This window comes from Nicotiana sylvestris, chromosome 5, assembly GCF_000393655.2.
Source record: "Nicotiana sylvestris chromosome 5, ASM39365v2, whole genome shotgun sequence".
Taxonomy (NCBI): domain Eukaryota; kingdom Viridiplantae; phylum Streptophyta; class Magnoliopsida; order Solanales; family Solanaceae; genus Nicotiana; species Nicotiana sylvestris.
Window position 1 is genome coordinate 124,056,907 of NC_091061.1, and position 11,343 is coordinate 124,068,249.

General features: G+C 40.0%; 1 protein-coding gene across 1 annotated transcript; it reads left to right on the forward strand.

Annotated features, from left to right (window-relative positions):
- The first annotated feature begins 5,390 nt into the window (after positions 1-5,390).
- On the forward strand, positions 5,391-8,872 carry LOC138869266 (uncharacterized). The gene is made up of 6 exons (XM_070146868.1): positions 5,391-5,478; positions 5,956-6,054; positions 6,974-6,993; positions 7,184-7,407; positions 7,510-7,969; positions 8,867-8,872. Exons 1-6 carry the CDS (start codon positions 5,391-5,393, stop codon positions 8,870-8,872), a joined length of 897 nt encoding a protein of 298 aa, XP_070002969.1.
- Positions 8,873-11,343: the final 2,471 nt, after the last annotated feature.

Consider the following 11,343-nt stretch of genomic DNA (forward strand, 5'->3'; position numbering starts at 1 on the left):
TCATTGAGGCTGATTCGAAGGGAATTAGCGGTGGTTTAGGGTTCAAGGAGGTGAAAGGATCATAGGGTTTGAATTTGAAGCGATTTGGGTAAACTAGGGTTTTGGGGCTCCGAATTTTGATCTAAGATTCAAAGAGTTTAACAGGGATTTGGTGAAATTGGTTAGGAGATTCATAAAGAGGAGACGAAGGGGAGTTTAGGGTGTTGATTTGGGGCGGATTGGAGCACCGGAACCGCCATGAGGCGATTCCCGGCGGGTGGTTAACGACATAGCGGCGAGAGGATAAAGGGGCGGCTAGGGATTGGTTCATTGAGAGAGGTGAGAGACTGAAATGGCTGAGGTTTAGGTTGAAGGGGCTGTTCAGACAGTTTTATGATGATGGGCTAATCAGTTCCAAGCCGTTGGATTGCCAATATCCAACGTCTGTGATCAACTTGTTACAAAAACGGGGTCGTTTGGGTTAAGTGGGGGCTGTACCGGGTAAAAGGATTTGGGCTCGTGTTTTTGGGGTGAATTTGGGTAATTTTTGGCTTCAATTGGCCCAATTCAGAAATAAGAACTCTTTTTCCATTCAACTCTTTTATTCCATTTCTTTTCTTTTTATCTCTTTTTCCTTTTTTTTTAATTAAAGAAAAATCCTAAATTAATCAAAAATGCGAAGTTAAGCTAATTAAATAATGACAAAAATTATAAAAATAACTTAAACCTAAATTAAAAGTGAAAAATTAGTAATCTAAAAATAAAAGGAAAAAAATATAAAAATGGGCCATTTTTGTGATTTTTATTTTTAATAAAGCAAATAATTAATTAATTAATCCTAAAATGTAAAAGCAAACCTAAATGCAATGCATGGTATTTTGTGTCATTTTTCAATGTTTTTTAATAAAATTAAACATGCACAGAAATGCAAACAATTAATAGAATTCTACAAAAATTCCTATAAATGGCAAATAATTAAGAAAAAATCTATTTCCTTGGGATTTTATAGGAGTGGTTCGCATAAGATAAAAATCACATGCTCACAATATTTGCATTTGCGATAATAGCAGGCCTAAACATTCTTTGCAATTGCGATGTAATGTTCGCATTTGCGGGGTTCGCAAATGCGATAACTGCGACTATTCAAAAAGAGTTTTAGACGGGATTTCAACTCATTCTCTCAAAATTTCAAACCCTATGCTCCCATAGGCGATTTTCCAAAGAAAATTTCTTCCCCAAATCATAGGTAAACAATTTCTAACTCATTTTCTTCAATCTATTTCATCTTTTTACATGATTTCATCTCAAAATCTAGGGTTTTTCATGGGAAATTGGGTGTTTTTGGGTAGAAATTAGGAATTTCGAAATTTGGGGATTTGGACCTCAAATTGAGGTCGTATTCCAAAACCAATTGCATAACCAAGCTCGGGGGTGAATGGATAATCGGGTTTTTGTCTGAACTTCGAGTTTTGACCAAGCGGGCACGGGGTCGATTTTTGACTTTTTAGGAAAAATATTGGGAAACCTATAATTAAGAATTGGAATTGAGTTCTTTAGTATTTATTGATGTTATTAAGTTAATTATGACTTGATACAAGTGAATTGGAAATGGAATCGAGAGGTAAAGCAGTAATTGAGGCTTGATTTTGGCGGGGGAATCGAGGTAAGTGTTTGGTCTAACCTTAGCTTTAGGGAATATGTTTTGTTGTCTTACTTGCTACGTGTTTAATTATTGAGTACGACAAATAGGTGTGGTGACGAGTATCTATACGTTGTTGTTGGGTCATATCATGCAAATGAGACTTATACTTGTAATCATTATGTCTCTTATCACATATAGTTCATGCTTAAACTGGTTACTCTTCATGTTGAACAAGTTTGGTTATATTTTCTTGTCGTTGGGTAATTGTTGAGTGTTGACTCAAGTTGAGACTTATATTGTGAATTTAAATATTGAAACGAGATTGGTTATAGCCAATTCCATTGCCGGGATTTTATTGTTTCTATTATTTGGGTGAGGAAAGAGTGATAAAGCACGATGGGTGATGTCGTTCACATTCATATTTATGCATATGGTGAGGAAGAGTGATAAAGCACAAAGGGTGATACCATGCACATTTACATTTATATTAATGCATATGGTGAGGAAGAGAGATAAAGCACGAAGGGTGATGCCGTGCGCATTTCCATTATTCATATGGTGAGGAAGAGTGATAAAGCACGAAGGGTGTCGTGCACACTTTTATTATTGATTGCATGGTGATAATTGAGAGTAAAAGCATGAAGGGTGATACCGTGCATTTTCTGTTTGCTGTGATTATTTTGCTGTTATCGGTTCAAGTGCCTTAATTGTTTCATTTCCGTTATTTCTGTGTTTCCTTATTCTGGTAACCCCATAGCATGTTGCCCCTTCCCGTTAATTTCTGTTTAGGTTCTATTATTGTTATTCTATTAGATATTGTTTAACTGCACATGTTTATGTTGGTTGTCATGTCCTAACCTTGTCACTACTTCGCCAAGGTTAGGCTCCACACTTACCAGTACATGGGGTCGGTTGTACTGATACTACACTCTGCACTTTCTGTGCAGATCTTGGTGTCGGACCTTGTGAGTAGATTTTGGGTGGCTGCCTTCAGTCCAGCGGAGACCCAAGGTAGTTTTGCAGGCGTGAGCAGGCCCTGGCGTCCCCTTCTATCCTATTGCTTCTCTGTTTATCTACTTTACAAACATATGTATATTTCTTTGTTCAGACCATTATTTGTAGTATTTGTAGACCGTTCGTGAGATGTGACACCAGTTCTGGGTGGAGTTTTATTACGTTTTCGTTATTTATATCAAGATAATCTGTTAAATTCTATTATTCCGCATTCATTTCGCTGATTTACTTTTGTTAACTTATAAATTGTTAAAAGATAAAGGAAAAGGGTAAAATAATCGGTAACATTAGCTTGCCTAGCGGGTACAATGTTAGGCACCATCACGGTCCAGATGGTGGGAAATTCAGGCCGTGACAAGTTGGTATCAGAGCTCTAGGTTGCTTATGTATCACAATTCACAGACAAGCTTAGTAGAGTTTGAGGGATCAGTACAGAGACATCTGTACTTATCCCCTAGGGGCTACAAAGTTAGGAATAGTTTCACTTCTATTCAACTCTGTCGTGCAGTTTGATTTCTCAATACTAATTGAACTTCTACTCTGTTCTTTCGTAGATGGCGAGAACACGTACCGCTTCATCAGTTGATCAACAGCCCGAGCCCCCAACAACAACTCCTACGAGGGGTAAAGGACGAGGCTAAGGCCGTGCTAGAGGCCGAGGCAGGGGAAGGGCTCAGCCCAGAGCAGCAGCACCAGTGGCAGAGCCTCAAGTAGAGTTTGATGATGAGGTTCTAGCCCAAACCGTTCCAGCTGGCCCATCTCAGGTCCCAGAGGGGTTCATTGCTACCCCGGTACTCCAGGATGCTCTGGTCCGTCTAATGGGCCTTATGGAGAGCGTCACTCAGGCATGCATACTTCCTGTAGCACCAGCTGTCTCTTAGGCTGGGGGAGGAGCACAGAATCCCGCTACTCGCACTCCATAGCAGCTGGCTCCCCAGTTGTAGACTTTAGCAGCTCAGCTAGTTGGGGTAGTTCTATCGAGTGTTGTAGCCTAGATCGGTGATGGATCAGTTATGTCTTTAGATGTTTTATGGAGATTGGACAGGTTCACCAAGCTTTTCACTACTACCTATGGCGGTACATCTTAAGAGGATCCCGAGGACTATTTGGACAGCTGTCATGAGGTTCTACGAAACATGGGGATAGTGGAGACCAATGGGGTCGACTTTGCTGCTTTCCGTCTATTAGGTTCTGCCATGAAATGATGGAGAGATTATTGTTTGGCTAGACCAGCTGGGTCACCAACTCTCACTTGGGACCATTTCGCGTAGCTATTTCTTGAGAAGTTCCTTACCGTCACTCAGAGAGAGGAGTACCGCATGTGGTTCGAGCGTCTTCAATAGGTTTATGACTGTCACCCAGTATGAGATAAGGTTTATTGATTTGGCCCATCATGCATCTTCTTATACTCCCTACCGAGAGAGAGAGAGAGGGTGAGGATGTTTATTGAGGGACTCGCTCAGCCTATTAGATTGCAGATGGCTAAGGAGACAGGGAGCAAGATTTCTTTTCAGGATACGACCAATGTGGCTAGGCGGATTGAGATGGTTCTAGCTCAGGGGAGCGGTCAGGGGTCTGACAAGAGGCCTTATCATTTTGGCAGATTCAGTGGTGCCTCATCTGGAGGAAGGGATTCTTTTGGTAGGGGCCATCCTCCCAGGCTGTTTTATTCATTACTTTTGGCTTCTCACGGTGCTTCAGGCAGTCGTGTTTCTCATATGCAGTATTTTGATCAGCTACCCTACAGTGCACCACCAGCTCCTATTAGTGCACCTCCACTCTAGATTTTCAGGGTGGCTACTCATACCGTCAGGGTCCATTTCAGGGTCAGCAGTCTCAGCAGGCAAAGTCTTGTTATACTTGTGGCGATACGAGGCACATTGCTAGATTTTGCCCCTCGAGCCTCTAGCAGTTCTCAGCATTAGGGTTCTCATGCCATGGTTCCGGCACCGGGTGTTGCTCCACCTACTCAGCCAACTAGAGGTAGGGGTCGAGGCGTTAGAGGTAGAGGTTAGGCCGCTAGAGGTGGAGTCTAGCTAGCAGGAGGCCATCCCAAAGATGTAATACAGAGTGGTAGGGCCCAGCCCCGATGTTATGCTTTCCCAGCCAGGCCTGAGGATGAGTCCTCCCATGTAGTTATCATATGTACGGTTTTGATTTGCAGTAGAGATGCTTCAGTTCTATTTGATCCAAGTTCTACATACTCATATGTGTCATCTTATTGTGTTGCATATTTGGTTGTGCCTCGTGATTCTTTGAGTTCTCATGTATACGTATCTACACCGGTAGGTGATTTTCTTATTGTAGACCATGTCTATCGTTCGTGTATGGTTTTCATTGGGGGCCTTGAGACCCGTGTAGATCTCCTACTCCTCGATACGGTGGATTTCAAAGTCATATTGGGGATCGATTGGCTGTCACCCTATCATGCCATATTGGATTGTCATGCCAAGACCGTGACCTTAACATTGCTAGGGTTGCCTCGATTGGAGTAGAGAGGGACTCCTGGCCATTCTACCAGTAGGGTTATCTCTTATATGAAGGCTCGACGTATGGTTGATAAGGGGTGTTTGGATTTTTGGCGTATGTCCATGATTCTAGTGCTGAGGTTCCTTCTATGGATTCTGTGCCAGTTGTTCGTGAGTTTCCAGAGTTATTTCCTGCAGACCTATCGGGGATGCCACCCGACAAGGATATTGACTTTTGTATTGATTTGGCTCCAGACACTCAGCCCATTTCTATTCTGCCGTACCGTATGGCCCTGCCAGAGTTGAAGGAATTGAAAGAACAGTTGCAAGACTTTCTTGATAAGGGCTTTTATAGGCCTAGCATCTCTCCGTGGGGTGTGCTGATGTTGTTTGTTAAGAAGAAGGATGGATCGATGAGGATGCATATAGATTATCGGCAACTGAACAAAGTCACCATCAATAACAAGTATCCATTGCCGAGGATTAATGATTTGATCGATTAGTTTCAGGGTGCCAAGGTATTTTCGAAGATTGATTTGAGATCTGGCTACCATCAGTTGAGGATTAGGGCATCTGATGTCCCTAATACAGCTTTCCGCACTTGGTACGGGTATTATGAGTTCTTAGTGATGTCATTTGGGTTGACAAATGCCCCAGCAGCTTTCATGGTTTCAATGAACCGGGTATTCAAGCCCTATCTGGTTTTATTTGTGATTGTTTTCATTGATGATATCTTGATCTACTCCCGCAGCCGAGAGGAGCACGAGCAACACCTTCGAGTCATTCTTTAGACTTTAAGAGACAACCAGTTGGATGCTAAGTTTTCGAAATGTGAGTTTTGGTTGGGTTCAGTTGCATTCCTGGGTCACGTCGTATCAGCAAATGGTATTCAGGTGGCTCCTAAGAAGATTGAGACAGTCAAGGACTGGCCTAGTGTTGGCCCAAGAACAGGTAAAGTTTTGAAGACTGACAAAAAAACTCAGACATGGACTAGGTCCATCTTGTGAAGCACAGTCATGCCAACCCAAACATGTGAAATGCACGTAAAGGAGATAAATCTAACTTATCAGAAGTAATATCTCCTGATTTGATCGAAAAGGTTGCATATTGGATAAGAAGAGAAAGACTCCTTACATGAAGAGAACACAGTTTAGGAAGAAGATAGTGTTAGAGTATGAGATCAACTAGAACTCTTCTACGATAGAAGAGTAGTATCTGAATCCTAGTCAATCTCTAATTACTAACCCATTAAATATAAGTGTTTTTCTCTTTTACAGGTAATGCACATAAGCAGAAGTTAAACATAAATTGAGAGCAAAAGAGCAAGGCGATTTTGCAATCAATTTATGTGTGATTCGAGTGTGCAAACCTGAAGCTACTTGAACGAGATAGAAGAACTAGTTCCAAGGGTCTATATTTTATTCTAGTTCAATTGTAGTAGGTTATTTTACATTGTACCTTTTAGCTTTTATAGAAGAAATTGTATTAGGTACTTAGAGTTTTCAAGTTAGAGTTAACTTGAAGTTGTCATAATAGTTGAGGCTGTGTGCCACAACGGGATTAGAGTTAATCCTAGGTTTACAAAAGAGTTTTTGTAAATGCAGTTTTTGGCTCAGTGATTTTAGTGGAAATTTGGAAAACTCCTACTAAGCAGTAGGTCGTGGTTTTTTCACCTTCTGAGCCAGGTGTTTTCCACGAATAAATCTATGTGTTCTTTATTTTATTTACTTATTGTTCCGCAAATAGTAGTAGTTGGAACACATAGAAGAACCAAGTCCTTCTATAGTTCAGTTAAGCGAAAATTGGGTACCACACAAATCACCCCCCTCCCTTGTGTGGTATTGAATTATAAAACATTAATTGGTATCAGAGTGGGTTATCCTTCAAGAGGTTAGCACCTTAGGAAAAGATCAAGATGAGTGCACCACCTGGAAATTGGGAAGGGCAATCCACTGCTAGGCCTCCACTCTTTAATGGTCAGTACTATTCTTGGTGGAAGAACAGGATGAGAGATCACATCATAGGAGAAGACTATGAACTCTAGGACATAGTTATTGATGGTCCCCTGACTACTATAAAGAAGAATGCTGAAGGAGTGGATGTGCCAAAGACAAGAGATGACTTCACTGCTGAAGACTTGAAGAAATGGGAAAAGAATGCCAAGGCCAACAAATGGCTTGTGTGTGGACTAGGTCCATATGAGTACAACATGATTCAAAGTTGTACCACTTCTAAGGATATATGGGACACTTTACAAGTGGCTCATGAAGGAACTCCTCAAGTAAAGAGATCAAGAGGAACACTGTTATATTCTTAATATGAGAATTTCTCTATGAATGAAGGAGAAACTATCCAGGAGATGTACACAAGGTTCATAACACTAACAAATGAACTTAAATATCTTAGGAAAATTATCCTTGAAGAAGACAAGGTCGAGAAAATCTTGAAAAGGGTCTTACCAGTAACTTGGGAAAGCAAAATCACTGTTATTCAGGAATCAAAGAACATTGCTATTCTCAAGTTAGATGAACTGATAGGAAATCTGACTGCCTGTGAACTGATAAGGCCAACCATGAAAATGGATGCACCCAAGAAGGAAAGGAGTCTGGCTCTCAGAATAGATGAAGGTGCAGATCTGGAGGATGATGAAATGGGCATGATCACAACGGATTTCAAAAAGTACCTAATAAGAGGAAAATGTTCTTCAAGAGGTACAACCTTCAACAAACCAAGGGTTCCTGAGAAACAGACTAACGAAGGTTGCTACAAATATGGCAAGACTGATCATATGATCAAGAACTGTTCTAAGTGGGAAATTGAATGGAGGAAGGAAAGGGCTAAACGAAGGAACAGGAAGAAAGAACAGGTTCAACCCAAAAGGAACAAAGGATCAACAAAGGCTATGGTTGTTGCTTGGGGAGAAACATCAGATGAGGATTCAGAAGATGAAGCTGGAGATGAACAAGCACTTATAGCCATCGGAGAATCAGATGATGAACAAGAGGTAAGTGTGATTCATCTCAAAGACAAAATTAAATTTCTGTCTAAAGAAAGGTTATCTGAACTATTGCTAGATTTCTCGATGAGTCTGAGATAATTAACAATGAAAAGGAACAACTGTCTAGGGAGTGTGTGGTATTAAAAGTCAAGTGCAAAAATCTAGAATCTAGGGCTAATGAGAGTGACGGTAAAAATGCTGAGTTGAAGAACTAGTTTCTTCAACTCAACATCAGTGTCTTAGAACTTAGGTCTGAAAATTTAAAATTGAAATTAGGAACAGGAAAGAAGAAAGTTGATCACACACAGATCACCTTAGAAGAAAACCTAGGAAAAATGAAAGATGAGTTGTACAAGAAAGATGAGAAGATAAAAGTCTTAAAAGAAGACCTAGAGAAGGTAAAGCATGAACTAGACATAACTTGCAAATGGAATAAGGCTTCTGATGCACTATCCTGGCTACAAGAACATCATAGTAGCAATAAGAAAGGACTTGGGTATGGGACCCAAGCACCTAAGTGGTACCCCAAAAGCAAGTACATCACTCTTCTTGAAAAAAAAATCTACATACACTGTGTCAAGACTGGTCATTGCAAAAATGAATGCAATGCAAAAGAAAAGGCCAGTCAAAAGAACAAAACCTTTGTTCAAGAGAAAATTAGGCTGCTTGGGTGGGCCAAAAGGAATTTAATTTACCCCTTTGCCTATAAAAAGGGACCCAAACTAGTTTGAGTTTCTAAGACTAACCCCTTATTTTATTTTGCAGGTCTAAGTGAAGGGAAGCAGCCAAATATGGTACATGGATAGTGGCTGCTCAAAACATATGACTGGAAGCAACAACCAATTCCTTTCACTTGAGGACTTAAAAGGAGGTAATGTCTCCTTTGGAAATGGGAAGAAAGGTGAGATTGTTGAGTTTGGAAAGTTAGGTAAGATAGACTCACATTCCATTGAGAATGTCTACTTAATAGATGGATTCAAATATAGCCTAATCAGTGTATCAAAACTGTGTGACAGAGGTAACCTTGTAGCATTTACCTCTACCAAATGCTTTGTGATTATTCTTACTACTGACAAGATTGTTTTGCAGGGAAAAAGAGTTAACAATATTTACATTGTAGATTTGTCCACTCTTTCAGAAAATAAACTCACTTGCCTGAGTGTGTTAGACAATGATCCCCTCCTGTGGCACAAAAGACTTGGTTATGTAAGTCTGAATCAACTCAACAAACTAGTCTCCAAGGACCTGGTGATAGGGTTACCTAACATCAAGTTCAAGGAAGACAATGTTTGTGAGGCCTGTGCAAGGGGAAAGCAGGTAAGATCATCCTTTAAAATCAAGAAAACGGTAAGCATAACCAGGATGATGGAACTGGTTCATATGGATCTCTGTGGTCCAATGAGAACTTTGAGCAGAGGTGGTAAGAAATATGTTATGGTACTTGTTGATGATTACTCTAGGTTTACCTGGGTACTGTTCTTAACATCTAAGGATTAATCATTTGACATGTTTACTGCCTTTGGTAGAAAAACTCATAAACAACTAGGTAATCAACTTGCATCAATCAGGTCTGATCATGGAACTGAATTTTAAAATTCTAAGTTTGCTGAATTTTATGATGAGCATGGTATAGATCATAATTTTTCTGCCCCTAGGACTCCACAACAAAATGGAGTAGTTGAAAGAAAGAATAGGACTCTTGAAGATATGGCTAGGACTATGCTTCTTTCTAGTAAACTGCCCCAAAGCTTCTGGGCAGAGGCTGTAAATACTGCATGTTATATCATTAATAGATGCATGACTAGACCTCTTGTAGAGAAGACTCCCTATGAGTTACTTAAAGGGAGAAAACCAAATATATCCCATCTTAGGTCATTTGGATGCAAGTGCTTTGTGCACAATAATGGAAAGGACTCCTAGGTAAGTTTGATCCCATAAGTGATGAGGGAGTATTCTTGGGATATTCTTCACATAGCAAAGCTTATAAAGTGTTCAATAAAAGAAATTTGTGTGTAGAAGAAAGTGTTCATGTAGTTTTTGATGAAACTAACATTCTTTCTGAGAGAGAAGAACATGAAGGTGAAGCTATTGGGCTGGTAAAAGATTTGAGAGAAGTCTCAGCTCAAGCTAAAGTTGCACCAAAAGAAGGAACATGTTCTTCCATACAGGGCAACCTAACAGGGGGAACTGAACAAAGAGGAACTGAAACCAATCCCCTAAAGGAACCTGTTCATGACCCTATTCCTCAACAACAGAACATGGGAGAAACATCAAGCAGAAATCAGTTGGTTGTGAAACCTCACAAGTATCAAAGTTCTCATCACATTGAGAACATTCATTGATCTAACCTCTGGAGTTAAAACTAGATCACAATTAAATAATCTGTGTGCTTTTGATGCTTTCCTATCTCTTATTGAACCTAAAAATGTTAGTGACGCTTTGAAGGATGCAGATTGGGTAAATGCAATGCAAGATGAACTCAATCTATTTGAGAGAAGTCAAGTTTAGCATCTAGTTCCAAGACCCAAGGACAGATCAGTAATTGACACTAAATGGGTCTTCAGAAACAAGCTTGATGAAGATGGAACAGTTACAAGAAACAAGGCAAGATTGGTGGTCCAAGGTTATAGCCAAGAGGATGGTATAGATTATGATGAGACCTTTGCTCCAGTTGCAAGACTAGAGGCAATAATACACCTCATAGCTTTTGTAGCACACATGGAATTCACTCTTCATCAGATGGATGTGAAAAGTGCCTTCTCGAATGGCTATCTAAAAGAAGAAGTGTTTGTTAAACAACTTCCAGGGTTTGAAAGCAAGTCTCATAGAGCATGGTATGAACGACTATCCAAATTCCTGCTTGAACATGGCTATAAAAGAGGTAAAATTGACAGTACTCTATTCCTGAGGGAAAAAAGTAGGGATCTTTTTGTGGTACAAATATATGTTAATGGCATAATTTTTGGGGCAACCACTGACAAACTAAGTAAGGATTTTGCCAAATTAATGGGGAGTGAGTTCGAAATGAGTATGGTGGGCGAGCTTAACTTTTTCTTAGGCTTACAGATCAAACAAACCCCAAATAAAACCATGATCCATCAACAGAAATATGCAAAAGAGTTGATCAAAAAGTTTAAAATGGATGAATCAAAGAAAATAGACACTCTCATTGAAACAACTACTAAATTAGACATAGATGAACTTGGTTCATCTATTGATCAGAAGTTGTATAGGGGTATGAT

Bases quoted from the DNA above. Each gene is read 5' to 3' on its own strand.
- LOC138869266 (XM_070146868.1), top strand. From the start codon at position 5,391: ATGGCCCTGCCAGAGTTGAAGGAATTGAAAGAACAGTTGCAAGACTTT. The intron at 5,479-5,955 runs GTGTGCTGATGT...GGTTGGGTTCAG, and splicing joins GCCTAGCATCTCTCCGTGGG to TTGCATTCCTGGGTCACGTC. The intron at 7,408-7,509 runs GTTATATTCTTA...TAAATATCTTAG, and splicing joins AAGAGATCAAGAGGAACACT to GAAAATTATCCTTGAAGAAG.